Source organism: Tachysurus vachellii, chromosome 8 (assembly GCF_030014155.1).
Source record: "Tachysurus vachellii isolate PV-2020 chromosome 8, HZAU_Pvac_v1, whole genome shotgun sequence".
NCBI lineage: Eukaryota > Metazoa > Chordata > Actinopteri > Siluriformes > Bagridae > Tachysurus > Tachysurus vachellii.
The window spans coordinates 26,834,901-26,862,833 of record NC_083467.1 but is presented as its reverse complement, the minus strand read 5'-3'; the positions used below and the strand labels follow the sequence as shown (position 1 = coordinate 26,862,833).

Genomic DNA, 27,933 nt, shown 5'->3' with positions numbered 1-27,933 from the left:
CTAGCCAGACAGAAAAGCGTGGGGAGACCACACTTTTATTTTTCTTTTTACTTTCATGGTCTTTTATTTGTGTCAGAAGTTTCCGTCTGCATTTTGGAAAAAAAAAAAAACAAAACATTTTTTTCCCCTCAACTGTCTTTTAATGACTTTACACATAAATGTCTTTGATTCTGCTTTCGTTTATGGATGACCTTCGAGGCGTTTAACTGCATTCCTTATTGAATAGAGTTCCTGGAAGTGAGCAACAGATTACAACAATTTAAAGCTTAGACATTTAGATAAGCACTCAAATGAAAACTTGTTCTGTCACATATAGGAAAATAGGACAGTTGATATTTTGATATTAATTGTAGAATTGTGTGTGTGTGTGTTTAAGCTCAAACAATTGTGTGCGTGTTTAAGCTCAAACAATTGTGTGTGTGTGTTTAAGCTCAAACAATTGTGTGTGTGTGTTTAAGCTCAAACTATTTTGTGTGTGTGTGTGTGTTTGAGCTCAAACAATTGTGTGTGTGTGTTTGAGCTCAAACAATTGTGTGTGTGTGTTTGAGCTCAAACAATTGTGTGTGTTTAAGCTCAAACAATTGTGTGTGTGTGTTTAAGCTCAAACAATTGTGTGTGTGTGTTTGAGCTCAAACAATTGTGTGTTTAAGCTCAAACAATTGTGTGTGTGTTTAAGCTCAAACAATTGTGTGTGTGTGTTTAAGGTCAAACAATTGTGTGTGTGTTTAAGCTCAAACAATTGTGTGTGTGTTTGAGCTCAAACAATTGTGTGTGTGTTTGAGCTCAAACAATTGTGTGTGTTTGAGCTCAATTGTGTGTGTGTGTGTATTTAAGCTCAAACAATTGTGTGTGTGTGTTTAAGCTCAAACAATTGTGTGTGTGTGTTTAAGCTCAAACAATTGTGTGTGTGTGTGTGTGTTTAAGCTCAAACAATTGTGTGTGTGTGCTTAAGCTCAAACAATTGTGTGTGTGTGTTTAAGCTCAAACAATTGTGTGTGTTTAAGCTCAAACAAGTAAGTGTGTGTGTGTGTTTGAGCTTATACACAAACGATTGTTTGAGCTTAAACACACACACAATTGTTTGAGCTTAAACAATTGTGTGTTTGTGTTTAAGCTCAAACAATTACTAATTCCATGTTATTGATTTTGTTCATCATCATAACTGGTAACTTTACTTCTCTAATCAGTCTAGCACTCAGTACAGATACACCTATTCACCATATTCATCAGTCGTTGTTCAAAGCAAACATCAGACCGAAGAAAAAAAAATCTCTGTGATTTTTAACCATTGCATGCTTTTTAATACCAGATGGGCTGGTTTGATTAATTCGGATACTGGAAATTGATCTCCAGAGAATTTCACACACAACATTCTCTAGCGTTTAAACAGAATGGTGATCGTTATTCTGATGTTTGATGTAGATTTTGACCTGCTTTTATACGATTTTACGCTGTTACACGATTGGCTGATTAGGGAATTATATGCATGTGCAGATGAATAAGTGTTCCTAATAAACAGAACACTAGCTTTATAAATATTTAGTGTTAAAAAAAGTCACTATCATTTCCAAACTAAACTCATTTCTGAACTAAACTAAGTCGGCTAATCCAGCCTTAAATCTTTAGACGTCTACGTAAACTCAAACCTCGTTCTCGGGACTTTCCCAGTATATGGGGCAAGATTTTCATCTGCAAATTCAAAATTTGTGACTTGAGACTTGCTTGACAAATATTAAAAAAAGTCTCGACTTGACTTTGACTTGACATTCATGACTCGAGACTTGACTCGGACTTGAGTTAAATGACTCAGAGATGGGGGACTCGACTTGACTCGAGTCAGACTTAAGTCGCAAATTTGTGACTTGAGACTTGCTTGACAAATATTAAAAAAAGTCTCGACTTGACTTTGACTTGACATTCATTACTTGAGACTTGACTCGGACTTGAGTTAAATGATTCAGAGATGGGGGACTCGACTTCACTCGAGTCAGACTTAAGTCGCATATTTGAGACTTGAGACCTGCTTGACAAATATTAAAAAGTCTCGACTTGACTTTGACTTGACATTCATGATTTGAGACTTACTTGTGACTTGCACATGTGTGACTTACTTCCACCTCTGACTACAGTAACCGGTGTGTGTTTTAAATTTCTATTTTTGTTTTCCGGACAGCTGAAATACAAAGCCAACCCTCAGCACCTTTCAGCCGTGATCTCCAACTGTCTGAGAGAGGAGAGACGCATCATATCCGCGTCTAGCATGCAGGAGCAGGTACGAGGCAGGGAAACTCAATGAATCTTATCAGCGTTCCTAAGAAAAGCGTGACGGAATATTAACACTTAACCACTTAATCACATCACCTGTCTGTCATGCTGTTGTCAGGGTCCCTTGGAGAAGTCAATGCAAAATTCAGCAGCTTTGGAGAAGCAGAAGAACCTGGACAACAAAGTGGCGGTGATCCGTAGCAGCGTGCAGGTGAGGCCAAAGGAAACATCAGACTATTTACCAAATAAAAAAGAAAGTAAATGTCAGATAAATGAATATCAGTTTTAGCAGCTCATTAAGCACATACAGTGTAAAATACACTGTGTATGGAAAGATGAATGTTCTATGATTTATAAAATGTTATAAATTTCCATATTGTATAATGTACTCAGCTTCTAGACCAGGCAGTGAAGTATCTGGAGGACATGCAGGATGATTTTGACTTTCGCTACAAAACCCTCCAACTGCGAGGTGAGTGATAATATCATCTTACACACATCATCACACACTGTCATACTCTCATCACACATCATCACACACTGTCATACTCTCATCACACACCATCACACACTGTCATACTCTCATCACACACACATCATCATCACACACTGCCATGTAACTCATCTAGATCTACCAGCCCATGTTTCCTGCAGAGGTTTGTCAATATTTAATAAACACCTTTGTGTGTCTGTAGGATTAAGCGTAAAGACTGAACACATTTATATCTAAATCTAGTCATTATATTTAAATAAGCTCAACTGAATTGCTGTTGTTTGCATATCTATTCACTAAGAATCAGTACAGATTGTGCTTGCATGCTTTAACGGATGCAAAGTCATTTTCCGGTTCCGAGCACAGATGTGAGAAGTGAGTAACTCTCAGCAGGTTGGATTTGACTGGATAGGTTTTGGGGGTAGGACTTTTTTTTCTGTGTCCTTTCGTTTCATTCTTGAACTTTTGCCTTTTTTATTCACCTTTTGATTGGTTTCATTTTGTCATATAGCGCTTTAAAAAAAATAGACGTCCCAGTGCAGCTTTACAGAGATCTGGATGTATATCTGACAAATCACAGAGGCATCCTTGAGACAACATGTGGATGAAACCTTAAGAGAAACCAGACTCTATCCAGAAAGAAAACTGTCCTCTTCTGGTTAACACCAAACAGAGGGATTATAAATCAGTGTATCTGGGGAAAAAACTATACATTACGAGGGAATGAACATACACAGAATATTGTGTGCATGAATAAGAGAGTCTTTGAATGAGCATAAGATGTTTTAATGGGACCTTTTAGAATAACAGAAGGAGGAAGTGTGTAATTAGAATTCATTCATTCATTCATTTTCTACCGCTTATCCGAACTACCTCGGGTCACGGGGAGCCTGTGCCTATCTCAGGCGTCATCGGGCATCAAGGCAGGATACACCCTGGACGGAGTGCCAACCCATCGCAGGGCACACACACACACTCTCATTCACTCACGCAATCACACACTACGGACAATTTTCCAGAGATGCCAATCAACCTACTATGCATGTCTTTGTACCGGGGGAGGAAACCGGAGCACCCGGAGGAAACCCTCGAGGCACGGGGAGAACATGCAAACTCCACACACACAAGGCGGAGGCGGGAATCGAACCCCCAACCCTGGAGGTGTGAGGCGAAAGTGCTAACCACTAAGCCACCGTGCCCCCTGTAATTAGAATCATTAATTATATTTATAATTATAATAATATCACTAATACAGAATCTCTCTCATGACTACAGACTAATTAGATCTGATTATGTGCGTCGGATATCTGCATTTCAGATTGATATACAGAATGGGCGTGGCCTTAACCACAATGACTATTCCACTGTTCTTGTGCACATAATTTTTTTTTGTACCTGCTTGAAATATATATTTTTTTAATCTTTAAAAAAAAATTTAGAGGATTATACTGCCAAAAATGTGGAAAAAAAACCACTAGTAGCCTGGTATAAAACACCACCACCCTTAGCAGGCAGGATGAAGGACTGAATGCAGTGTGTGCATCGTTCATTTTAACGAACATGGTCTTGGCCCACAATTTATGTCTTTTGAACACATTCTGATGAATTTATTCGTATTCACTTGCATCCATGCTGTAGATCCAGTAGAGAGAAACTCTCAGAACATGAAGCAAGAAGTCATGACCCTTCAGGAAATACTCAACCGCCTGGACTTCAAGAGAAAGGTGAGTTTAGTGACTTTTATTGCGTTATTTCACACTTTGACATTCATTGAGTTTGGTTTAATGCAAATCATCTCTTTCATTCGCCTTAAGACACAAATTCAGATGAAATGATACGTGTGGTTTTTACACCTAAACATAAAACCCTAAGCCTACCCAAGCATTTCCTGTTAAATGTCAAGACAAAATGTGCACTACTTTTTACTCCAAATTGTAAAGCTGAGCCAATGGCAGCACAAGCCTTAAAGTCTCAGAGGAGACACCACTGACATGGTGATGAGGCCATTCTGCTTGCCCCAGATTTTATGTAATGTCACTGACCACGTCCCAGTCATCAGAACCATTTGTATGAATGGTTAGTTTTCATTCTCTATCTATTTTACTGCTAAATCATGAATAAAAAAAGTCTCTAAGAAGTCCAGAAGTGACACCAGGAAGTGATGCGCTGGCTCAGAGAAAACATAATAAATCGGCAGCCATGATAACATCTTGAGCAGTTTCCTTGAACCAAGCGGTATATAAGATTGGCAGGATAAAAACATATAAGTGGTGCAAAAACTGTTCAAAATGAATCAATATCTTTATCGCGTTAATGAACAGTTGACACCATGATCACACCATGTACTTCATTTTGATTAAAATCTACTCACTAACACTAATTAATTGTGACATGAACACACATTTGTTGTCTTTGAACCTTTAAACATAAACAGAGATAAAAAACGACTCCATATTTTGGTATCGATATCCGCGTCGACGAGGTACAAACAGTTGTTCAAATCAGTATTGCTGCATCCATAATTTAATCATACAACACTGTGCTTAATTGTTTACCCTTTATTTTTTCTACACAGGAGATTTTGTCGAAAATGGGAGATGTGCTGAAGGAAATAGACAGTCTGATAGTCTCTCAGCTGATGCCAGAGCTACAGGCGTGGAAACGTCGGCAGCAGATCGCCTGCATCGGGGGCCCGGTCCTGGCCGGACTTGACCAGCTCCAGAACTGGTAATGACTTACAACATTGGTCCCACTAAACACTGATACTGCCCCACACTACTGGTCCCACTAAACACTGATACTGGTACTGCTTACACCACTGGTCCCATTAACCACTAATATTGGTACTGCCTAACAGTAATGTTCTAACACAGAACTGATACTGGTACTGCGTCAATCCTTTGGTCCCACTAAACAGTGGTATATATACGTATATATATATATATATATATATATATATATATATATATATATATATATATATATATATATATATATATATATACGTATATATATATACGTATATATATATATATATATATATATATATATATATATATATATATATATACTGCCATAAACCACTGGTCCCACTAAACACTGATACTGGTACTGCCATAAACCCCATAGTCCCATTAATTAATTAATTTTTTTTGTTTATTTGTTTGTTTATTTAGTATCTCACTCTTCATTAATAGAAACATGTTTTCCAGACCAAAACTGCCACTTTCATACTTACAAGCTGCTCTGCTTATCAGTGACATCTCTCTCTCTCTGCTTAGAAAATCCTGTAACTGCAAAGTATATATAAAAAGCATCGTAACTTAAATCATATGCAGGTGACTCCGCCCTCCGTTCACACACACAGCCTGACCTTTTACTAGTTCCACCAAGAAAGCACACACACACACACACACACACACACACACACACACACACACACGTGATATAGCATAGCCAGTATGTCTACCAGAATGTTATTGAGAGATGAGAAGAAATCAGAGAACATGTAAGAAGCCCACACAGACATGTGTAGTAGAAGTAGTAGAACAAGTGAGACTCCACACAGATGGTAACTCAAACTCAGGAGCCCTGGAGCTACACCACCACTTTCTTCATTTCACAGTATAACTAACATCTGTCATACTGTAGATAAAAAAAAATCACAGCAGAATTGAACTTGAGAGCAGTGTCAGTTGAAGGCCTTTATCCATTTTTTTTCTTCTCGGTGGTCTTTGCAGGTTCACCCTGACGGCCCAGAGTCTGTTCCAGATCAAACGTCAGCTGGACAAACTGGGTGAGCTGATCGTCAAAGTGACGTACGAGAGTGACCCCATTCCTCTGCAGAGACCTCAGATGGAAGAACAAGTCAAATATCTAATATATCACCTCATCAAGAGGTAACACCATACACACCACCATCAGACTCAGACAACGGACACAACTCATTCACAGGTTGTAGTACAAAATAAAAAAAACAATGGGGTCTTGTGAGTATTATGTAGAATCTAAATAAAGTACATGGAATAGAAAACGCCTTAGAGATAGTGAGTGTTTAAATGTAATTATGCATTACAATTTTACTGACAGAAACCTCCTACTTATGTAATAATCTTGAAAACAGACCAATTCTATAAACATTTGACGCCCAATCTGAAATATTTACAATATAGTATTATTAATTCTATTATATTATAAGGATAGAAAAAGTATTGCAAACTTGTAACAGTTGTGTATTTCTGAGATTTAAAAAAATATATATTTCTTAAAAATAATTATTCTTGCTGGTCAGTTTTTGTTTAATTCTCTCTCTCTTTCTATCTCTCTCTGTCTCTGTCTCTGTCTCTCTTTTTCTCTCTCTCTCTCTCTCTCTCTCTCTCTCTCTCTTTTTCTCTCTCTCTCTCTCTGTCTCTCTCTCTCTTTTCCTTTCTCTCTCTCTGTCTGTCTCTCTCTATTTCTCTCTCTCTCTCTATATATATATATATTCATTCTAAAATTCATCCTTATAGGAAGTCTATAAGGATTTCTTGCTTTTTAATTTACCTATAATGCTGAATTTCTACCTATAATTTTTTTTTCATACCTTTTAGAATTATTATTATTATTATTATTATTATTATTATTATTATTATTATTATTATTATTATTATTATTATTAGTTGTAGTAGTTTTATATTATATAAGCAATAAAACACACGCAGTTGTAGGAAAATAATCAACATCTGGATGGTGTGATGAGGCAGAGTTACTGTGAGTCCCAGTTATTACAGTCACAGTTGATTATTTTCTGGTAGATTGACGTCACACTCTGAAGTGTTTTATTCCTCTCAGCAAATTGGCAAACGATTATATATTTATATATATTTAAAAAAATAAATGACAAGTCACACTTTAATTGGTTTATCATTACATTTAACATTGTAGAAGACTTGCAGAACTTAAACAATTCTGTCCCCGCTCTTACTTCCAGGCTTTATTATTTTTTTTCTCCCTCTTGAAGTTAGTAAGTGTATAAACTGTACATAATCAACCAAAAAATTAACTTTATGACAGAAAAACTTAAAGTTGTCTTATACCTCTGAATGTTACAAAGCTCTAAAGCTGGAGACTTCTTCCATAAAGTTAAACAAACGCCTTCACAAAAAGAAAATAAAATTCACTTTGTCATTTAAAAATATCATCTGAAGTGAATGAGTCATTACTATAGAAACAATAGTGATATTCATATAAACATGGGGTTTTGTAGCTGCGCTAATGTCAGAGCACATCAAGTTTAAATTGACATAAAACAAAAAAGGCTCAATAAGAATAAAACAAAATGGAGTAATGAATTTAAATAAACAAAAAGAAATATACTAAGATTAGATTGAATCAATATAAATGTGAGAAAGAGAAGAAAAATAGAAAGTAAAAAAATGAAATAATCTAAAAAATTTGTATTTGAATGCAGGCGTGTATGAATATTCTGAATAAAGTGCTCACAAAAAAATGTTCACAAAAAAAAAAAAAAAAAAAAAAAAAAAAGTGTGCAATATGTGTGGTGCAAAAAAAAAGTTCAGCAGTGGTGTGTGTTAAATGGAGATAAGTCCAGAAAAACGTCCAGGTTGAAGCTGCTTTGATAGTAAATGAATCAGCAGTCAGTGATTTATTCTGACCAATCACAACTCAGAACTTATTCTATAGTGTTGTAGTATTTTGGTTGATTTTTTTAATAGCTGGAAAAGTAAACAAGCGTCTGTCGGTTTTCCAGTTCGTTCGTTGTGGAGAAGCAGCCGTGTATGCCTACACACCCTCAGAAACCGCTCATCATTAAAACTCAGGTGCAGTTCACCACAAAAGTCAGGTATGTATGAGTCACACCACAACAAGACAGTGATGTACAGCAGGTCAGGTGTGTGATCTTGGTATTTTCCACCTTTGCTTCCTGAATCCTCGGAGACGAACGATAAAAACAAAGAAACAGGAAACATTATCATAATATATACTGTATGTAGCATTTACATTTACAGCATTTAGCATTATTTGTATCTACAAGATTACACTTGATATCATTTGGTAGCAAGAATAACATGCCATCGCTCATACGCTAACTGTCTACTTTATTAGGAACACTGTACACCTGCACGTTTATGCGCTCACATCAGACATCGGCACGAAGAAAATGTCTGATCTGTGGCTTTGAGTATTTTAGAAACTGCTGATCTCTTAAAAAAATACATCCTGTGAGAGATAAGGATTGTTGGTGAGAAAAAAACAATCATAAGTCTACAGTAACTCAAATAAATGTATGGCAATTGGCAGACGTCTTTATCCAGAGCAACTTATATTATACAAGTGAGCAATGGAGGGTTAAGGGCCTTGCACAGAGACCCAGCAGTGGCTTGTTTGCTGGACTTGAGATTCGAACTCACAACCTTCCAATTGGGAACCCAACACCTTAACTACTAGGCCACCACATCCCCAAATAATCACTCGTTACAACAGTGATGAGCAGAAAAGCATCTCAGCATCACAGCATCTGCATGATTTTATACATTGATCTGCTGCTACATGATTGGCTGATTAGAAAAGTGCATGAATGTTCCTGATAAAATGGACGGTGAGTGTGTAGCATAATGTGTACAAAAAGTTTAAAATTTGAATATTTGTACATGCCATGAAAATGTTTAATCATGTGGCTTGTGTTTATTCATGTGACAGATTTTTTCTCCTTGTATTTTATAGACGTACTTTTTATTTATCTTTAACCTCTTGAGACCCGAATGTTCTCATATGAGGACATAACATTTTCTCACAACTTCATTGTCTATATATATTTATTGTACCAACCTTATATGAGGACTGTTAGGTATAATTATTTTTCCAAACTGCTTTCTTGAAAACACTGATTAAATTTATTGTTATCAGCTATGAATTAAGAGAAACAGTCAGTAGAAATTGTAATGTACACAACAGTAACGTACGGGTCTCAGGAGATTAATATCTATTATTTTCTTCAATATATTATCTTAATAATTTTCTCTATGTTTCTGGATGTTTTTCAGACTGTTGGTTAAACTACCCGAAGTAGATTATCAGCTTAAAGTGAAGACGACGTTCGACAAGTGAGTTTATTTTAAATAGTATTTTTATTTTAGTAGGATTTATGACAGCTAGAATTGAGGTTTGTGACTTGTTCATTGATCAAACCTGAAATGTTTTTAAATTTCTTTTTTAGAAGTTGAAACCTTGCAAGAAAAATGAAAATGCAAGAAAATAGTGTGGTACTTCAGTATATGTTTCAGTCTAAGTTTAATTAACTTTTTTGGTTGTATAATGGATTATATACCCAGTGGTTAAAATGTTAGGCTACTGATTGAAATGCCATGATTTAAAATCTCACCGCTGGACCCACAACTGCTCAGTTGTACAAATGAGTTACATGTTAGTCAGATGCCGTAAAATGTAAAGGTCATCTCAAACCTTTTGTATTCCCTTTAACTATAAAACAAAATTCTGCAGACCTGTTTAATCAGAATATTAAAAGTTTTTGATTTAGTTTGAACACATGATGGAGTTGGGGTTGGGGGTTCGTTTCCCACCTCCACCTTGTGTGTGTGGAGTTTGCATGTTCTCCCCGTGCCTCGGGGGTTTCCTCCGGGTACTCCGGTTTCCTCCTCTGGTCCAAAGACATGCATGGTAGGTTGATTGGCATCTCTGGAAAATTGTCCGTAGTGTGTGATTGTGTGAGTGAATGAGAGTGTGTGTGTGCCCTGCGATGGGTTGGCACTCCGTCCAGGGTGTATCCTGCCTTGATGCCCGATGACACCTGAGACCTGAACCCAGGCTCCCCGTGACCCGAGGTAGTTCGGATAAGCAGTAGAAAATGAATGAGTGAGAGAGTGAGTGAACACATGATCAGACAAACAGACATATAAATGTCCTATAAAACTTTGGGTTATTATTTCCAACAAAACAAAACAAAACAAAATGTTCCGAAACACAGAGAAGTCGATGCCAAATCTTGAGCTAACCAAATGTTTAACCCAAAGTCTGAATTTTTTGTTTATTTTACATTTTTATTCTTATTCCATAAACACTGAAAATTCATCCATGTTCAGTAAAATGAATATATTTTCATTTGTGCATAATAAACATCTCATTTTTAATGCTGAAGATTGTTTACTTCCTGTTTATTTATTATTTTACTATTTTAACGCTTCATATCATAAAAATGTAGCTTGTTCTCTAACCTTCAGAGGACTGATACGCATGCAGACATTCTAATTTTATTACTTTTTCTGTTGTTTTCTCTCTCTGTACTCAGGGACCTCCCAGCCGGCAAAGTGTGAGTACACACCGAAACCTCAGTGAAAACTGCAACTTCCTGTTGTTTCTAGGCCAAGCCTCAATGCCTCAGTGCCTCAATACCTCAATGCTAATATTGTTGTGTAAAGTGCGAGTGTGTGTGAGAGGGGACACACCGACAGTACGTGGAGTTCGAGGAAAAGATCTTTGTAGAAATCTCGGAGTAATTGTTTTGTGTTGATTGTGTTGTTTATCGATCCCTTCATACAGCACCAGGCAATTCTTCATCCCTACCAACAACACGAAATTGATGGATGTAGAAGAGTCGTCCAACGGATGCTTGTCTGTGGAATTCAGACATCTGGTATTTAAGCCCTAATTTTAATTTTGTCTTTACAAGCATTCAAACTAAATCAGAGCTGAGTGTAGGGATAGGGAATGCAGAACGGGATCGGTTTTCCTGTATTATTCCTTATTTCCATCTGTTACCGTTACACCAAACACAAGTTCCTTCCTCCGCAGCTTCTCCCTGAACAATTACTCTGAACTTCTCTCCATTTGGAGTTAAATGGAGCATCCTCGAAAAACAACTTCCTTTTCTCGTGGATTTGATAGCATAAAGCTACACTGGAGAGTTCTTCCGTAAATGAAACCATAAACCATCAGACCACATAAAAATTTGACAACATTTCTAAATCCGTTTAATTGGAGCCTCCTCCGTACGAGTTCCTGTGAACGACGACGTCAAAACGTAGGCAAGGATCGTGCGATGGGCAAACAGGAAAGACTAGACAGACTGAAGACGTAAATCAGAAGACAATCAAAACCGGAATAACGCACACTTAATGTTGGGGTGTTTATATGTGTGCAGGTGTGTGTTTTTCCAAATAGAGTGACAGTAAAAGACAGTATGCAGAGAACACGGTCCTGAAAAGTTGTTACTATAGAAACAATACGATATTATCATTTAGAACAAGCATGTTAATATAACCTGCGATTTGCAGAGCATCAGTTAGTTATAGGAAGTTAATCTGCATTGTTTTGACCAATCAGAATGCAGAATGAACAGCACTGTGGTGAAATAGAAATAAACACAATATTGTGAACATTGCTAGATGTTTTAATGAAAAAAACTCACACTTTTTTTATAATTGACATGTTCTTCAGTAGCTACACGATGTGCTACACGACATACCAGTGAATAAGTGGAGGTGTGATATCGGAGCAGTTAGGTTCACTGTTTAGATGCCGTAAGCTAACGTCTCTTTTCTCGACAGCAGCTGAAAGAGAAGAAATGTACAAACGGAACCAAAGGAAATGAGGTAAGAAGATTTGTGACAAGAGAATGAAAGAATTGAATGAGAATTTTCAGCTTTATCTTTCTGAAGCATGTCTGTGAAAGAGTTTACATTGGTGATAAATCACACAGGAAGTGCTAAAGGAAGCGTGTTTGTCCTTTGCAGGGTCCGCTCACAGTAACGGAGGAGCTCCACTCGCTCAACTTTGAGGCCACGCTGTGTCTTCAAGGCCTGGATATCGACCTGGAGGTCTGTTTCAGGGCTTGTTTTACAAAACGGTGTTCATTTATAGATCAGATACCAGATCAGATGGTTGGTGAAAGTCTAGGTGGAAGCCTTCACAGCCTCATCTCTGACTGTTACAAAGCGCTGACACCAGAGCCTCCTAATTGCCAAATATTTTAAGCTACAGCAACTCACACATGTAATTTTAACAACACTGGCATTAAGAATATTTTCGTTATTTAATGATAGGTCTTGCTCTGTAGATTTTCTCGATGGCTGAGTTTTATTTCTCTTTCCTCCAATATTTGGTTAAACAACTCAGTATTATAATATAAAACCCATGCAGCATTGATGTTGCTATCCGTCCTGAAGTTCGATATTGTGACCCAGTCCTAAGTCGGTATGATTTGAGATGAAATGATTTTATACTAATTAAAGCTGCCACATTCCTCAGCTGACCAGGAGTCAGCTAATCTTGTAATCTTGTACAAAACCTTAGTTTTGGTGCAGAAAATAAGTTAGCTTTCCATTAACATGTCCTTTAAATTGTATGTATGTGTGTGTGAAATATCTAGACCTGCTCCCTGCCGTTGGTGGTAATCTCTAACGTCAGCCAGCTGCCTGCAGGCTGGGGGTCGGTCATGTGGTACAACCTGCTGACAGATGATCCAAAGGTGAGATATACAACACCACACACAGCAACCAGGCACCAGAAGAACCCTGATTCTGATCTTATCACACAGAGTATTTACATAGAACCAAGCTGCGTGAAACAGCCACACAATTGAGGATCCACCTGCCCTAACCACTTCCCTTTAACCTGAACCTTCTCTGAATACAAACGTTTTTGCAATTTAAGGCAATACTCTAACAATCCTCGCTAGACAATTCCTGATATTCTTGTATTCAGTTTCTTTCTAGTGAAAATGAGGCTTTATTTCTTTTAATATGCATGCATAATAAAACCAAGAGGAAACCAAGAGACTCTGACAGAAATTAAATACTCCTTTTGACGTTTTTCAGTATAAAAATCAAATTTAAGCACGAACATATTCAGCATTGTGAGAGCCTGTTTTATCTTGAAGACTTGATTTGGAAAGAAAATCTGATCTGAGAAGTGTTTTTAGCTTTTAGTTTCCGCAAACAACTATTGAGGAAAAACAGCCTTTCCTGTCGAGATAAGCATGCTAACTTTTTAGCAAGCTAAAATTTTACTGGAGATGAAATCTCTCTCTCTTTCTCTTTCTCTCTCTCTCTCTCTCTCTCCCTGATCTGGATGTAGAACCTAGCGTTCTTCAGTAACCCACCCAGAGCCAGCTGGAGTCAACTCTCCGAGGTCATCAGCTGGCAATTCTCTAGCTTTGCTGGTCGTGGACTTAATAAAGAGCAGCTAAGCATGCTGGGAGATAAACTTCTGGGTCAGTCTTGCAATTTGTTCATGAATCAAAACTAATTACTACATAATTAACAACCTGGGTTCCATTATTTTCACCAATAGCAGATACGGAGTAAACTAGTCATTATTAACCAATCAGGGACATCATGGATTGGTTTAGCATGATTTTTATTAAAAATCGCTCCTCAGGAGTCAATACTCAATAGCATTAACTAGATACTTGACTCCATTAACTATTAGAAGAGTGGCTTTGTTTCACTTTAGAAAAGTACAGAAGGTTTTCGTTTTCATTGCTGCTGAATCCTCAGTGTTATCTGAGCATTTTGTACCCAGTGTGAGTAAATGTGTACATTTTCAGACTGATACCTGATACCAGGATTGATACGGATGCATTCCTGAGCTACTATTTGTACAAAATCTTACCTATCAGGAAGTGAGATAATGTTTAAAAATGTGTAAGAGATACCCAGACATCACGGTATCTATTACATGGTTGTCAAAGTCCAAATAATAGAAATAGAATAAGGAGATAGCTCTATGCTCTATAGATGTATTCATTAAACAAGTTAAGAATAACGTGGAATGAAATGCGAATAAAGTCGAACGTGTCTCGACTCGTCACGCGACAAACCCAGGGTTTTTTTCTTCTGTAACGTCTTGAAGCTAAACTGCATTTCATAATCACACGCTCTGTTCTATTTATAGGTCAGAACACCTCCTATAATGACTGCCAGGTTTCTTGGTCCAAATTCTGCAAGGTACGTCCTCATGCCTGTTCCTACAGGAGCTTATAAAGTCTTTGAGAAGAAAAAAATCATTGAGAAGAATGAGTGTGTTTGTACGAACAAACATAAATAAATAAATAAATAAATAAATAAATAAGGCGGGCACGGTGGCTTAGTGGTTAACACGTTCGCCTCACACCTCCAGGGTTGGGGCTTCGATTCCTGCCTCCGCCTTGTGTGTGTGGAGTTTGCATGTTCTCCCCGTGCCTCGGGGGTTTCCTCCGGGTACTCCGGTTTCCTCCCCCGGTACAAAGACATGCATGGTAGGTTGATTGGCATCTCTGGAAAAATTGTCCGTAGCGTGTGAGTGAATGAGAGTGTGTGTGTGTGCCCTGCGATGGGTTGGCACTCTGTCCAGGGTGTATCCTGCCTTGATGCCCGATGACGCCTGAGATAGGCACAGGCTCCCCGTGACCCGAGGTAGTTCGGATAAGTGGTAGAAAATGAATGAATTAATGAATGAATAAATAAGGCTAAAATTAGCTACAGAGATTTTAAGCTAACAAGCACAGAGTCGCGTCAATTTGAGGAAATATATGTTTAAATAAAAGCAGCTGGAGATTGTAAAGGATTTGTTTTTTTCCTCCTGTGAAATAAATATTAATAGAAAGTTCTACATCTTGTGGCTTTTAGGAAAACATTCCAGGGAAGTCCTTCAGCTTCTGGCTGTGGCTCGACTCCATCCTGGAGCTCATTAAGAAACATTTACTTCCTGTTTGGATTGATGGGTGAGTATAATGTTCAATATAATTTGATAACAGAACCATTGCTTGTTGCTTTTGGATGAGCTATGACATTGAAAGGCTTAGTAAGGAGATGTTTATTTAATAATTATGGAAGGGGTCTCCAGTGTCAGGGCTTTCACACTCAGAGGTAAAGCTATAACATTCGGACATCTTCAGGACAGAGGAGTTTTTAAAGTGACGCTTACACCATACAATCTCATGTAAATGAGGTGTTACTATAGTAACAATAACCTCCTGACCAATCAGAAACCAGAATTTCAGATTTACATCATATCTCTGCTTAAGACCAGCAGGTGACATTAGTGGAAAGTGGCAGTGACTCTTACCTATAAAGGTAACTTTGTGTTGAATAATTAACCCTGCCTTGCTCTGCTGTGGGTCTGCAGATACATCATGGGCTTTGTCAGTAAGGAGATGGAGCGTGCTCTGCTGAAGGATCGGGAGTCTGGAACATTCCTTCTGCGCTTCAGTGAAAGTCACCTTGGAGGCATCACCTTCACCTGGGTGGAGCAAGAAAACGGTGAGATCTCGCACTTCTTTCTCTGCGGAAGAGCAGACCGATTTAGCTAAAAGCAGAGAAGTGAGAACATGAGCAGCTTCTCGATCCCGGGTCAGATCGTGAGCTTAGATGACTCTCTGTGTCTCTGGGTTCTCCAGTTTCCCCTCACTTCATGTGCCCTCAAACATGCAAGTAGGTGGATTGGCTAAGCTCAATCAATATATTGACCAGTTTATCCTTCCATCCATTTATTTTCTGTAGCACTTGTACTACAAAGGGTTTCAGTGAACCTGGAGCCTATAGCATGAGAATCAAGTGTTACTGACAATCGCACTGACAATTTAGAGATGCCAATCAGCCTACAGAGCATGACTGTGGAGGAAACCGCAGAACTTGGAGAAACCCACAAAGCACAAGGAGAACCTGCAAACTCCACACACAAACGAACAGGACAGGGGTGGGATTTGAACCCACAAACCTGGAGGTGTGACAAAAATGTACTTATCACCAAGCCACAGTCACGCATTCCTGAAAAGCTGATGAAATTGTGTTTGTGTGAACATGTAAGTGAATGTGTGTCTGCCTGATGTACGGGGTGTATTTCTGCCTTACAAGCAGCATACCTTGGATTCACTCAGACTCTAAGATATTCACCCACCTGTCTGTTTTTTGTCGTCCCCCCCCCCCCCCAAAAAAAAAAAAAAAAAAAAAAACAAACGTCACATGACTCAACCAGATTCCAGTCCACTCCATTAATGTAAGCTGTATGCTTTTTCAGGTGAGGCCAAGTTCATTTCTGTGGAGCCATACACCAAAAACCGCCTCAGCGCGCTTCCCATCGCTGATATCTTACGGGATTATAAGGTTATTGCGGACGGGATCGTCCCAGAGAACCCGCTGAAGTTCCTTTATCCCGACATTCCTAAAGACGAAGCTTTCGGAAAACATTACAACAGTCAGCCGAACAGAGGCGAGTTCTAAATGTTGTCTGTTTCAAACATACTTTCTATATAAAAAAACAACAACAAATGTTTGAACTTCCTGTTTCTTTCTGCTCTTACAGTCTGTCCGTACATCCCGACTATTCTGATTCCCATCTCTCTGAAGTAAGTGAGTCTTCGGAATTAATCTGAATTAATTGTTTTATCTTAAATGCATAAAGCACAATGAGTCATGAGCAGTTTGTGTGTTGATTTAGCACCACTCCGCCTCCCTGCTCCTCTCCGGAGCCGCCATTATCCCCGGGAATGTCGCACATGCTCAGCCAGCACATCAGCCCATTCGAGATCGAAAGCGTTGTAAGTCTTCTTACCTAGTTTTCTTTCTCCTTTCTCAAAACTCTTTTATTCTATTTTATTGTTTTTTTTAGTGTTAATTCCATTTTTAGAAGGTTTCTATTCGACTCTCAAGGACAATTGTAAAAAGCGTTTTACTACACATCGTACTAATGATTGTGTTTGTGACAAATACATTTTTTAACCGAAACTATATTTATTATAAAACTATAAAACTGAATTGTAGAATAGAATTATAAAATACATCGATTTGAATTTTTCCCCCTAACATCCATCCTCTGATTAATTTGTGGTAGCTTATTATGGGATGTGGTAGCCTAGTGGTTAAGGTGTTGGGCTATCAATCGTAAGGTTGTAAGTTCGATTCCTACATCTACCAAGCTGCTACTGCTGGGCCCCTGAGCAAGGCCCTTAACGCTCAGTTGTATAAAAAAAAATGAGATTAAATGTAAGTCGCTCTGGATAATGGCGTCTGGTAAATGTAATTTAGTCCTGTAAACATATTAAAAGAGAAGAATAAGAGGAGGGGTAGGAAAATAGGAACGATGACGTGGAGACAATGTCACAGCATCGATGAGACATCATCAGCATTGTCACGTTTTTTAAATTGAATTTTGTGTATTTTTGTGTTTGTTTTGCAGATGAGTACATTATAGATGTTCCAGCCTTCACTCTGCTCCTACACAGATGTGAAACGTGTGTGTGTGTGTGTGTTTGTGTGGGTGTGTGGTGTGTGTAAGAAATCATTTATTAAAAATCATCTTTGTTCAGGCCTCCATTTCTACCTGAATGTCTTCTGTACATTTTTTATTAAAAAAAAATGCTGAGATAAACAGGATTAAGAAATCTTCACATAATCTAATTTGTTCTATATACAGTTATATTATACGACCCACACGGTTGATTGATAACAAGTAATAGATTTAATCTGTGGCTCCTTCCACCATTCTTTAAGGCTTTAAACACATGCTATAGATGAGGAATAAGATTTCATTTTAAACTGAGTCCATTATCAGGATACTAACAGGGTTTTCATTACCGATGTCTTTTTTTTTCATTTGTGTGATTTTCATTTTATTTCCTGTCACTTTTATTTAGCAAGAGAATGTAATATGCTGTCCACTCTATGAATGTATAATTTCTTGATTATTTTGAGTTTTTAAATAAAGTAATAAAACAACCAGGATCCTTTTGATGCATCATAAAACTCACTAGGTTGATATGGTGTGTTGAAGTGTGTAGCAGGTTAGAGAAATTTTCTATATGTGAATGAAGGATAAACCCAATTTAGGAATATGTACTGTAATAACCATGCTGACAGTTTATTACTGCAAATATTCAGTATATAATTTGATCTGCTGTTGAAATTTGAGGCAACGCGTTCAACAAAATTTTTTAACTGCTCAGTGGCTCAGAGGTTAACACGTTTGCTGTGCCAAGGCTGGTGGATTGATTCCCACACCTGAATGTGTGGAGTTTGAATGTTGTCCCTGTGCTAAAGGCAGAGCCGATCCTGACCTCCCTGGGGCCCTAAGCAAAATTCTGCTAAGGGGCCCTCCTACCTGACCCATGAGCCATGTTCACACTTGCACTGGCAGCACTGCACAGCTAATTTAGCTAGTCAGATAGAGACTAGAGACAGAATCACATCAACTTAACTTTACTGTTTTTGCTCTTGCTACCATCAAACTTAAAGAGAACACAAGTTTACCTGATTGCTGTTCTCGCATTTCACTCTAATTTCTAATCTCCGCTTCATATTGTCATCTATACAGTAAACATTAACACGTGCTATAAAATGAGGCAGGGGGAGGCGGGGCCTTGCGTAATTTGCGGGGCCCTACGCAACTTGCGTAGTGAGAGTATAGGGCCGATCGGCTCTGGCTATAGGGGTTTCCTCTGGATATTCTGGGTCTGTGTATATTGCACATTAGTTCCTCAGGAGCTCTTGGTTGCTTAATTTCACTATTGTAGAAAGGACATAATTTACATTGACATTATTTCCTGCCCAATGTAATAAAATGAGGATGAGGTTCACTTCTGAGTCTGTTTCCTCTTAAGGTTTCTTCCTCATTTCATCTCAGGGAGTTTTTCTTTGCCATTGTCACCTCCAGCTTGCTCATTAATCATAGTTGTTAGAGATATATAATAACTTAATTCTAAACCTTAGTTTTTTCTGTTTCTATACTTCTGTAAAGCTGTTTTGAGACAATATGTATTGTTAAAAGCACTAAACAAATACATTTAATTGAATTAAATTGAATTGAGTCTGTGCTTGTACCCTGTGATTGTTGGACCACCATGAGTTCCCTGTGATAGACTCCAGGCTCCCTTCAACCCTGTATAGAAGAAACAGAAAATGGATGCATAATAATAATCAGGTAGGTGACAGACTCTTCTCACCCAGGTGAGTAGACACCATTTTGCCTGTATGTGGATGAGAAGCTGTGTAGGATGGTTGCCTCGGACCTGCAGCCATTTTCCTTTGTGGAGGAGATAGGCATTTGCAAATGACTTAACCCCCTCATTAAATGTCATAACAGGCTATTTTAATATCTATACTAAATAGTATTATGACACAGCTGGTGAGTCACGTGTTTCAGTTTGCTATTGCTATCTAGCAGCTAGCTAGCTAGTTAACAATTTAACTCAGGCATCAAAACAAGCCAGAAATGATTAGCGTATTTTTCCAGCATATTCTTTAATACAAGAACACCAGCGGTCCATGTTTGTTGCTGCTGCTAATTAAATTGAGAACAGTCTATAAAATTAGCCATTTAGGTAACCATGCAGTGTTGTTCCTAATGAATGACATGTCCTTGTTAAACTCAGCCATTATTCATATTCAAAAAGTCTGATCTCTGTGTCTGTAATCTTAGGATCTGTAATCATACGATGGATGTTGGTGCCAGATGCTTTGAAAATTTCATAAACAGATAGGATCTGTTGTTTCTTGCCACTATTGTTCCATATTCCACATTGTTTCACATTTCATGTTCCTGTTCCATGTCTTCATCTTTCAGTACTGCATTCTGTCTCATTTTCTCCACCTTTTGGTTTTGTTGCTTCCGTTTGTCAATTGTCTCATGCTACTGACCCAAGCTCGAATCCTGACACAAGAAGTCTTCCAAAAAAAAAAAAAAAAAAATTACAACAAGGTACCTGAGACCAAGCAGGTTCATAAAAGCTATTTCTCACCTACTGAAAGACATTAACTGTGGGATGGCCACCAGGTTTCAGAAGATGGTATTTCATCCTTAGCTTTTGGAATCATTCTGGACCTGTAATTACAAATAACAGCCTTCTCAGATGATTGTACAGCAACTGAAGCCTTCCAGAGTACGATGTTCATAACAAAGATAAACAGGGCATATTTACCAGAAATGTTTTCTTATTTTGGAACAAAAGAGTTTGTGCCAGATGAAGTGCCTCCAATTCTTATCCAAAGATACAGTGTAAATTTTGGCGAAAGCTCATTTTAAAGGAAATCAAATTAAAAAAAAGTTTTGGTGCAACTTAAGCGGTAAAAAATCAGTTTAACATAATTTCAGTGTATTTACTTTCCATTAGACAGAGATTTTTGGAAGACAGCTGTCATTTAACTTGGTTAATTGTGACTAACATCATTAGATAAAAAGTTTTGCATTTGCATTCAAATTAAACTGTTCATTTTTCAAATGTATTATTATTATTATTATTATTATTATTATTATTATTATTATTATTATACTTTACAGTGTAAACATTTGCAACACAATCTTTCTGAAATGGCATAAATTACAGTTTTCGTATATGGAACTATGAACATGTGAATTCATACAAATGTGTCAACAGACATGGTGACTATGTATGATAATGAGCTTTATTGGCTGGCCGAACGCTAACAGAAAAACACTGCCTCAAAAGGCTATTTTGAACACTTGAAAGTTTTAAATGTGCAAAAACAAATTATACATTTGTATACAATGTAAAGTATAGTCACAACAATGGTAAAAAACATAAAACCTAATTGCACAAAATAAGACATTTTTAAAGTTGAAAAGTGGAACAATGGATGATACTTTTCAGTCCTCCTCACGTGGGGCATATTTTTCAGATGACTGAATCTTTCCCAACAGTCTACGATTACTCATTAAGTAAGAATTTTTGTTTTAATTCGTCAGTGAACTTACACTTGCGTTTCGGCATGGCTGAAGATGCCGGGTAGCCATGCGCTTTGCCAGTGGTAAACAAGGCGCTTGAGGTGACTGACCAATTAAATGTGTACAGAGAATACTATCGACCAATGACGGTAGCTCTACACCTTACACTTCCACTCAATGCAAAGCGAACTGTAGGGGGAGGGCGTGACTAGTATGTGAATGAAAGAGAGAGCAATGCAAATTCGCCTAAACACATTTGAGGCTAGAATAACAAAATCCCGGACGATTTAGAAATTCCGCCCGGACTCATTTTTAGGTTTCAAAAAGAGGACATGTCCGGGCAAAAGAGGACGTCTGGTCACCCTAGTTTAGTGTGAAGTGGGAAGTGTGAACAGAAATGAGTCTCCGTCTCACTCGTCTGTTTCTCTCCCTTTCTCCGTCTCACTCTCTTTCTCTCCCTTTCTCCGTCTCACTCGTCTGTTTCTCTCCCTTTGTTTTCTACATGTATCGTGTATCTACATGTATCTTTCTTTCATGTGTAACTTTACTCTAATTCTCTCTCATCTGTCTTGTACTGTTGAGTCGCAGTGTTTACTTCAGGAATGCACAGATTTGATTGGTCTGTGTGTTTTCACTACCACTGCCGTAAAGACTGCAAAAGCTGCGCCGATTAAAATAGAAGCGCTTCGTCAAGTTTTAAATCATAACCTTTTGTTTTGGCTTCTGGGTCCGGACCCGGACCGCGGTCCGCCTGTTAGTGACCTATGTTCTAAATGGTGACTTTAACTTCTACCAAAGTCATTTTACGGTAAGACACCTATACTGTATATCCACCGTTGGGCAAAAACTGTTTTCTTGATATTTTTTGTTAATTTCTGTGATTGCAAAACCACATAATCCTGGAGAAACTGCTACTTAAAGGTCACTAACTGCTTCTGTGAAATTTAACTAACTAGTTTAAGAGCTTAGCTTCTTTTCGTGCTATTTGGTGAAAACTGTTATGGTTAAATTGTTGTGCCTAACAACAATTGGCCAATTGACCATGTTCTCCTGAACAGCGCCCTCTTTCGCCCTCTGCTGGTTGCTGCCGCCTATTACACACTAACGGAGAAACAAACTCAGGATTAAACAAGATGCTGCATCAACATAGACATTTTCATTCAGTTTAAATAAAACAGAAATAAATGTAATTTACAATGAGGGCGTGATTGATATCATCTCTCAATCTACACATACTTCAGGCACTGCACTAAGCGAACAATAAGAATCGATTCTTATATTTAAACATGTGTTATTTAAACTGTTTTAAATCACCTCCAGCAACAGAATTTACTTCAGGAATGTGGCTGGAATTTCCAAATAGTGAATCTTATCAAGATCAAAGTCCATTCATTCATTAATCTATTCATTTTTCGAGTTAGGGTTGTGATGAATTCAGAACCTATCCTGGGAACACTGGCAGATCCAGCCACCCACCCACCCACACAAATACACAGAAACACACACACACACACACACACACACACACACACACACACACACACACACACACAAACAGAATCACATTTACTACAGTATTTACACACTAAGTCATTGTTTATGCGATCTGAGCATTAAGCCCTGAGGAATGCCGATCCTGACTATAGAGTCTTCTAATCAGGATGTCCAATATCCAGTTACAGACAGATGTACTATTTAGATTTTCTGTCCCATCAATATTTTTAACCACTTTCTCAAACAGCTGAAATATTTTTATCATTGCTCTTTTTTTTGTTTTAGCCTCCCTGCTTGGTTTAGTTCTGTCCTTGTCTGCCTGTACTGGTCTGTTTGTGTTTTTCATGTTTGCTTTAATCACTGTTGTTTGTTTACAAGTGATCTTCACAAGGTCTAATATATCTGTGAATTTAGCTTCTTCTTCTTCCTCATTAAAGAGATTTTGTTTTTTTTTTAAATAAAACAAAGAGCATGAGGAGACACCCGTGACCATGTCTGTGTTAAACTGTTCTCAGTAGTTAAACAATGGCAGATTACTGACACCTTGCCAGACGAATATGAGAACGTCATCTGGAAGTTGAAGTTCAGCTGAAGTTTTTCTTTTCTCCAAATCTCCCCAACGGTAAATGTAAAGTTTTCAGGGAAAAAAAAAACATTAGATGTCAGACAGACTCTCTAATGAACTTAGACTAACTTTAAATGTCTAAGTTCATTAGAGACATTCCTGGAATTTATGCAAAACCTGTCCTCTAATTTAAAGATCACTTTGTAATAGCAAAATCTGTGTGTGTGTGTGTGTGTGTGTGTGTGTGTGTGTGTGTGTGTGTGTGTGTGTGTGTGCATGTAAGTACAAGCTGAACAGATTTTGCATAGCTGCTACGTGTACGTGTACTCTGTGTGCTGTCATATTACTGAATTTGTTTTGTATTCTTTGTATTAGTATCACTTTAATTTAAGATGTTATCTGATCTGTTTCAGTAGCTTGATGTTAGTTCAAATAAATAAATCTGATCATGTAAATTCTTCTTTTACCCCCAAATCCCCAAGAGCAATGCAGTCATAAAACATTAGACCAGTCAACCAAACAGTTTTAAGTTAAAGTAAAAGTAAAGGAATAAAATCTAAAACACTCTGTGTCCTACTGTTATAAGAAAATAATCAATGTTGGGGTGATGTGATGAGGCGAACGACGTGACGAAGTGTGTGAGGTCCTTAAAATGATTCTGTTTCTTCTTTACTCACATGAGATTGATGGCGAGTTTCATCAAATATAAAGTTGTAACTTAAAGGCTCCATATAAAATTTGCTAAAACAAAAAAAAAAAAAAAAAAAAAAAAAAAAATATATATATATATATATATATATATATATATATATATATATATATATATATATATATATATATATATATATAATCTCAACCTTAAATTATATATATATATATATATATATATATATATATATATATATATATATATATATATATATATATATATATATATAATCTCAACCTTAAATTATGTACTATGGAAAAAAGAAACAGGAAGTGATGTTTAAAATGTTTCAGTAAAAGTTTGAGAAACTCTACGTTAAATGACAGCCATTGGTTTATCCATTTATATTCACATGAAATGTTGTGAAATGTCAATTATATAATGGTTGTGGGAATGAATGAGGAAGTAGGAGACAGATGAGGTCGAGGATCTCCTGACTCCGCCCATTCACACACCGGCACTCAGTCACACCGCCACCACTTCATCACTTCGGTCACTTACATTATAGCAGCTATAAACATTTGTTATCTTTCTCTCTCTGTAAAATTCTATGGCACAGACACACAGCTTGTCATGTTACAGCTTTACCCCTGACTGATAACAAGTGCTGACATTTGACACTCCTTCCATAAAAGTTAAATAAATATCTCCTTACATACAATAAGTTTTCAGTACTTGTTTGTGTTTCCAAAGTATTGGACAGTCCTAACAGTATTAGACAATATTAGACAATATTAGACAGTCCTAACAGTATTACACAGTATTAGACAGAAATAGACCGTATTGGACATCATTAGACAGTATTAGACAGTATTGGACATCATTAGACAGTATTAGACAATATTGGACAGTATTACACAGTATTGGACATAATTAGACAGTATTAGACATCAATAGACATTGTTAGACAGTATTAGACAATATTGGGCAGTATTAGACATCAGTAGACAGTTTTGGACATCATTAGATAGCATTAGACAGTATTAGACAATATTGGACAGTATTAGGCAATATTGGACAGTATTAGGCAGTATTGGACATCATTAGACAATGCTAGACATCATTAGACAGTATTAGACAATATTGGACAGTATTAGGCAATATTGGACAGTATTAGGCAGTATTGGACATCATTAGACAATGCTAGACATCATTAGACAGTATTAGACAATATTGGACAGTATTGGACATCAGTAGACAGTTTTGGACATCATTAGACAGTATTAGACAGTATTAGACAATATTGGACAGTATTAGACAGTATTGGACATCATTAGACAGTGCTAGACATCATTAGACAGTATTCGACAGTATTAGACAGTATTGGACATTATTAGACAGCATTGGAAAGTATTAGACAGTATTAAACATTATTGGACAGTATTGGACAGTATCGGACAATATTAGACAGTCATTACAGTATTTCTACATTATTAGACAGTCATAACAGTATTAGAAAGTACTAGACAGTATTAGACATTATTGGACAGTTTTAGACATTATTAGACAGTATTAGACATTATTAGACAGTATAAGACAGTATTTGACATCATTAGACAGTATTAGTCAGTATTGGACAATATTAGACAGTCCTTACAGTATTTCTACATTATTAGACAGTAATAACAGTATTAAACAGTATTAGACAGTATTAGACAGTAATAGAGAGTATTGGATATCATTAGACAGTTTTAGATAGTATTAGACAGTATTGGACATCATTAGACATTATTAGAAGTATTAGACATCATTAGACAGTATTAGACAGTATTGGACATCCTTAAACATTATTAGAAGTATTAGACATCATTAGACAGTATTAGACAGTATTAGATATCAGTAGACAGTTTTGGAAAGTATTAGACAGTATTAAACATTATTGGACATTATTGGACAATATTAGACAGTCCTTAGAGTATTTCTACATTATTAGACAGTCCTAACAGTATTAGACAGTACTAGACAGTATTGGACAGTATTAGACAGTATTGGACATCATTGGACAGTATTGTAGAGTATTGGACATCATTAGACAGAATTAAACATCATTAGACAGTATTAGACAGCATTAGACAGTATTGGACATTATTAGACAGTATTAGACAATATTGGACAGTATTAGACAGTATTATGATGGAGTGATCATGTGATAGACAGTATTAGACAGTATTGGACATTATTAGACAGTATTAGACAGTATTAGACAGTATTAGACTGTATAAGACGGCATTGGACATCATTAGACAGCATTGGAAAGTATTAGACAGTATTAGACATTATTGGACAGTATTGGACAATATTAGACAGTCCTTAGAGTATTTCTACATTATTAGACAGTCCTAACAGTATTAGACAGTACTAGACAGTATTGGACATCATTGGACAGTATTAGAGAGTATTGGACATCATTAGACAGAATTAAACATCATTAGACAGTGTTAGACAGTATTAGACAGTATTGGACATTATTAGACAGTATTAGACAGTATTAGACAGTATTGGACATTATTAGACAGTATTGGACAATATTAGACAGTCCTTAGAGTATTTCTACATTATTAGACAGTCCTAACAGTATTAGACAGTACTAGACAGTATTGGACAGTGTTAGACAGTATTGGACATCATTAGACAGTATTGGACATCATTGGACAGTATTAGAGAGTATTGGACATCATTAGACAGAATTAAACATCATTAGACAGTGTTAGACAGTATTGGACATTATTAGACAGTATTAGACAGTATTGGACATTATTAGACAGTATTAGACAGTATTAGACAATATTGGACAGTATTAGACAGTATTATGATGGGGTGATCATGTAATAGACAGTATTAGACATTATTAGACAGTATTAGACAGTATTAGAGAGTATTGGACATTATTAGACAGTATTAGACAGTATTAGACAGTATTAAACAATATTGGACAGTATTAGACAGTATTATGATGGAGTGATCATGTATTAGACAGTATTATGATGGAGTGATCATGAGTACAGTGGAAGACATGGAGATAAAGTGACAATGAATTCACCTATTTGTTTTATTGAAGAAGTACAACTTCTTTTCATAGCTGCTCATGAGTACAGCGAGTGAAACACAGACGTCCCTCTGCACTGCCTTACAAGCGCCTGAAATAAAATGTCGTAATTACAACAAAACAGGAAAATGTAGAAGAAATACAGTTCTGTGCTGCTCTCTGCGGTTTGTTTTTACTAGGAAGTCTTGGGATTGGCACTTATTTATTTCGTTCCTCCCTCGACTCCACACACACACACACACACACACACACACACACACACACACACACACACACACACAGACACACGTCTCTCAGACCGGTTTTGCTTTCTCGGAAAACGTGCTTCTGATTCTGGCTGTTCCAGCAGCTCAGCACATCTCCACCACAGTCTTACCTTCTCCACACAGCGGGATTTCACACAGTTCCTGCTTACATCCCTTTCACTGCTATACATCACAACATTTAACTCATTAAGCCCAGTTTGCTCCATCAATGAACTGCTTCAAGAAGACAGGCTTTATCGTACAAATAGAAGAAATCTCCAAGGTTACGCAAGTGTACATTTTGACTGTTTAGTACACAATAACAGAAGGGAAGTGATTTATAATCACACTCTCCAGTGTCACCCAGATGAGGATGGGTTCCTTTAGAAGTCTGGTTTCCATCAAGGTTTCTTCCTTATATTGATCACCTCAAACATCTCTGAC

At 37.2% G+C, this 27,933-nt stretch overlaps 1 protein-coding gene across 2 annotated transcripts in view; it reads left to right on the top strand.

The window, feature by feature from the left end:
• stat4 (signal transducer and activator of transcription 4) overlaps positions 1-18,472 on the top strand; it is a 30,162-nt gene extending 11,690 nt beyond the window's left edge. Inside the window, exons 3-23 of one of the 2 annotated variants that reach the window (XM_060877083.1) lie at positions 2,174-2,272; positions 2,384-2,476; positions 2,659-2,737; positions 4,397-4,482; positions 5,334-5,485; positions 6,499-6,657; positions 8,508-8,600; positions 9,802-9,861; positions 11,064-11,084; positions 11,315-11,408; positions 12,325-12,366; positions 12,508-12,591; positions 13,143-13,241; positions 13,850-13,985; positions 14,669-14,721; positions 15,382-15,476; positions 15,881-16,014; positions 16,772-16,963; positions 17,057-17,099; positions 17,192-17,291; positions 17,930-18,472. In XM_060877083.1, the coding sequence (XP_060733066.1) occupies positions 2,174-2,272; positions 2,384-2,476; positions 2,659-2,737; positions 4,397-4,482; positions 5,334-5,485; positions 6,499-6,657; positions 8,508-8,600; positions 9,802-9,861; positions 11,064-11,084; positions 11,315-11,408; positions 12,325-12,366; positions 12,508-12,591; positions 13,143-13,241; positions 13,850-13,985; positions 14,669-14,721; positions 15,382-15,476; positions 15,881-16,014; positions 16,772-16,963; positions 17,057-17,099; positions 17,192-17,291; positions 17,930-17,944 (1,929 nt within the window). In that variant the 3' untranslated portion in view covers positions 17,945-18,472. Of the gene's footprint in view, positions 1-2,173; positions 2,273-2,383; positions 2,477-2,658; positions 2,738-4,396; positions 4,483-5,333; positions 5,486-6,498; positions 6,658-8,507; positions 8,601-9,801; positions 9,862-11,063; positions 11,085-11,314; positions 11,409-12,321; positions 12,367-12,507; positions 12,592-13,142; positions 13,242-13,849; positions 13,986-14,668; positions 14,722-15,381; positions 15,477-15,880; positions 16,015-16,771; positions 16,964-17,056; positions 17,100-17,191; positions 17,292-17,929 lie in introns of both variants that reach the window. The other variant, XM_060877082.1, reaches the window with a different exon arrangement.
• The last annotated feature ends 9,461 nt before the right edge of the window (positions 18,473-27,933 follow it).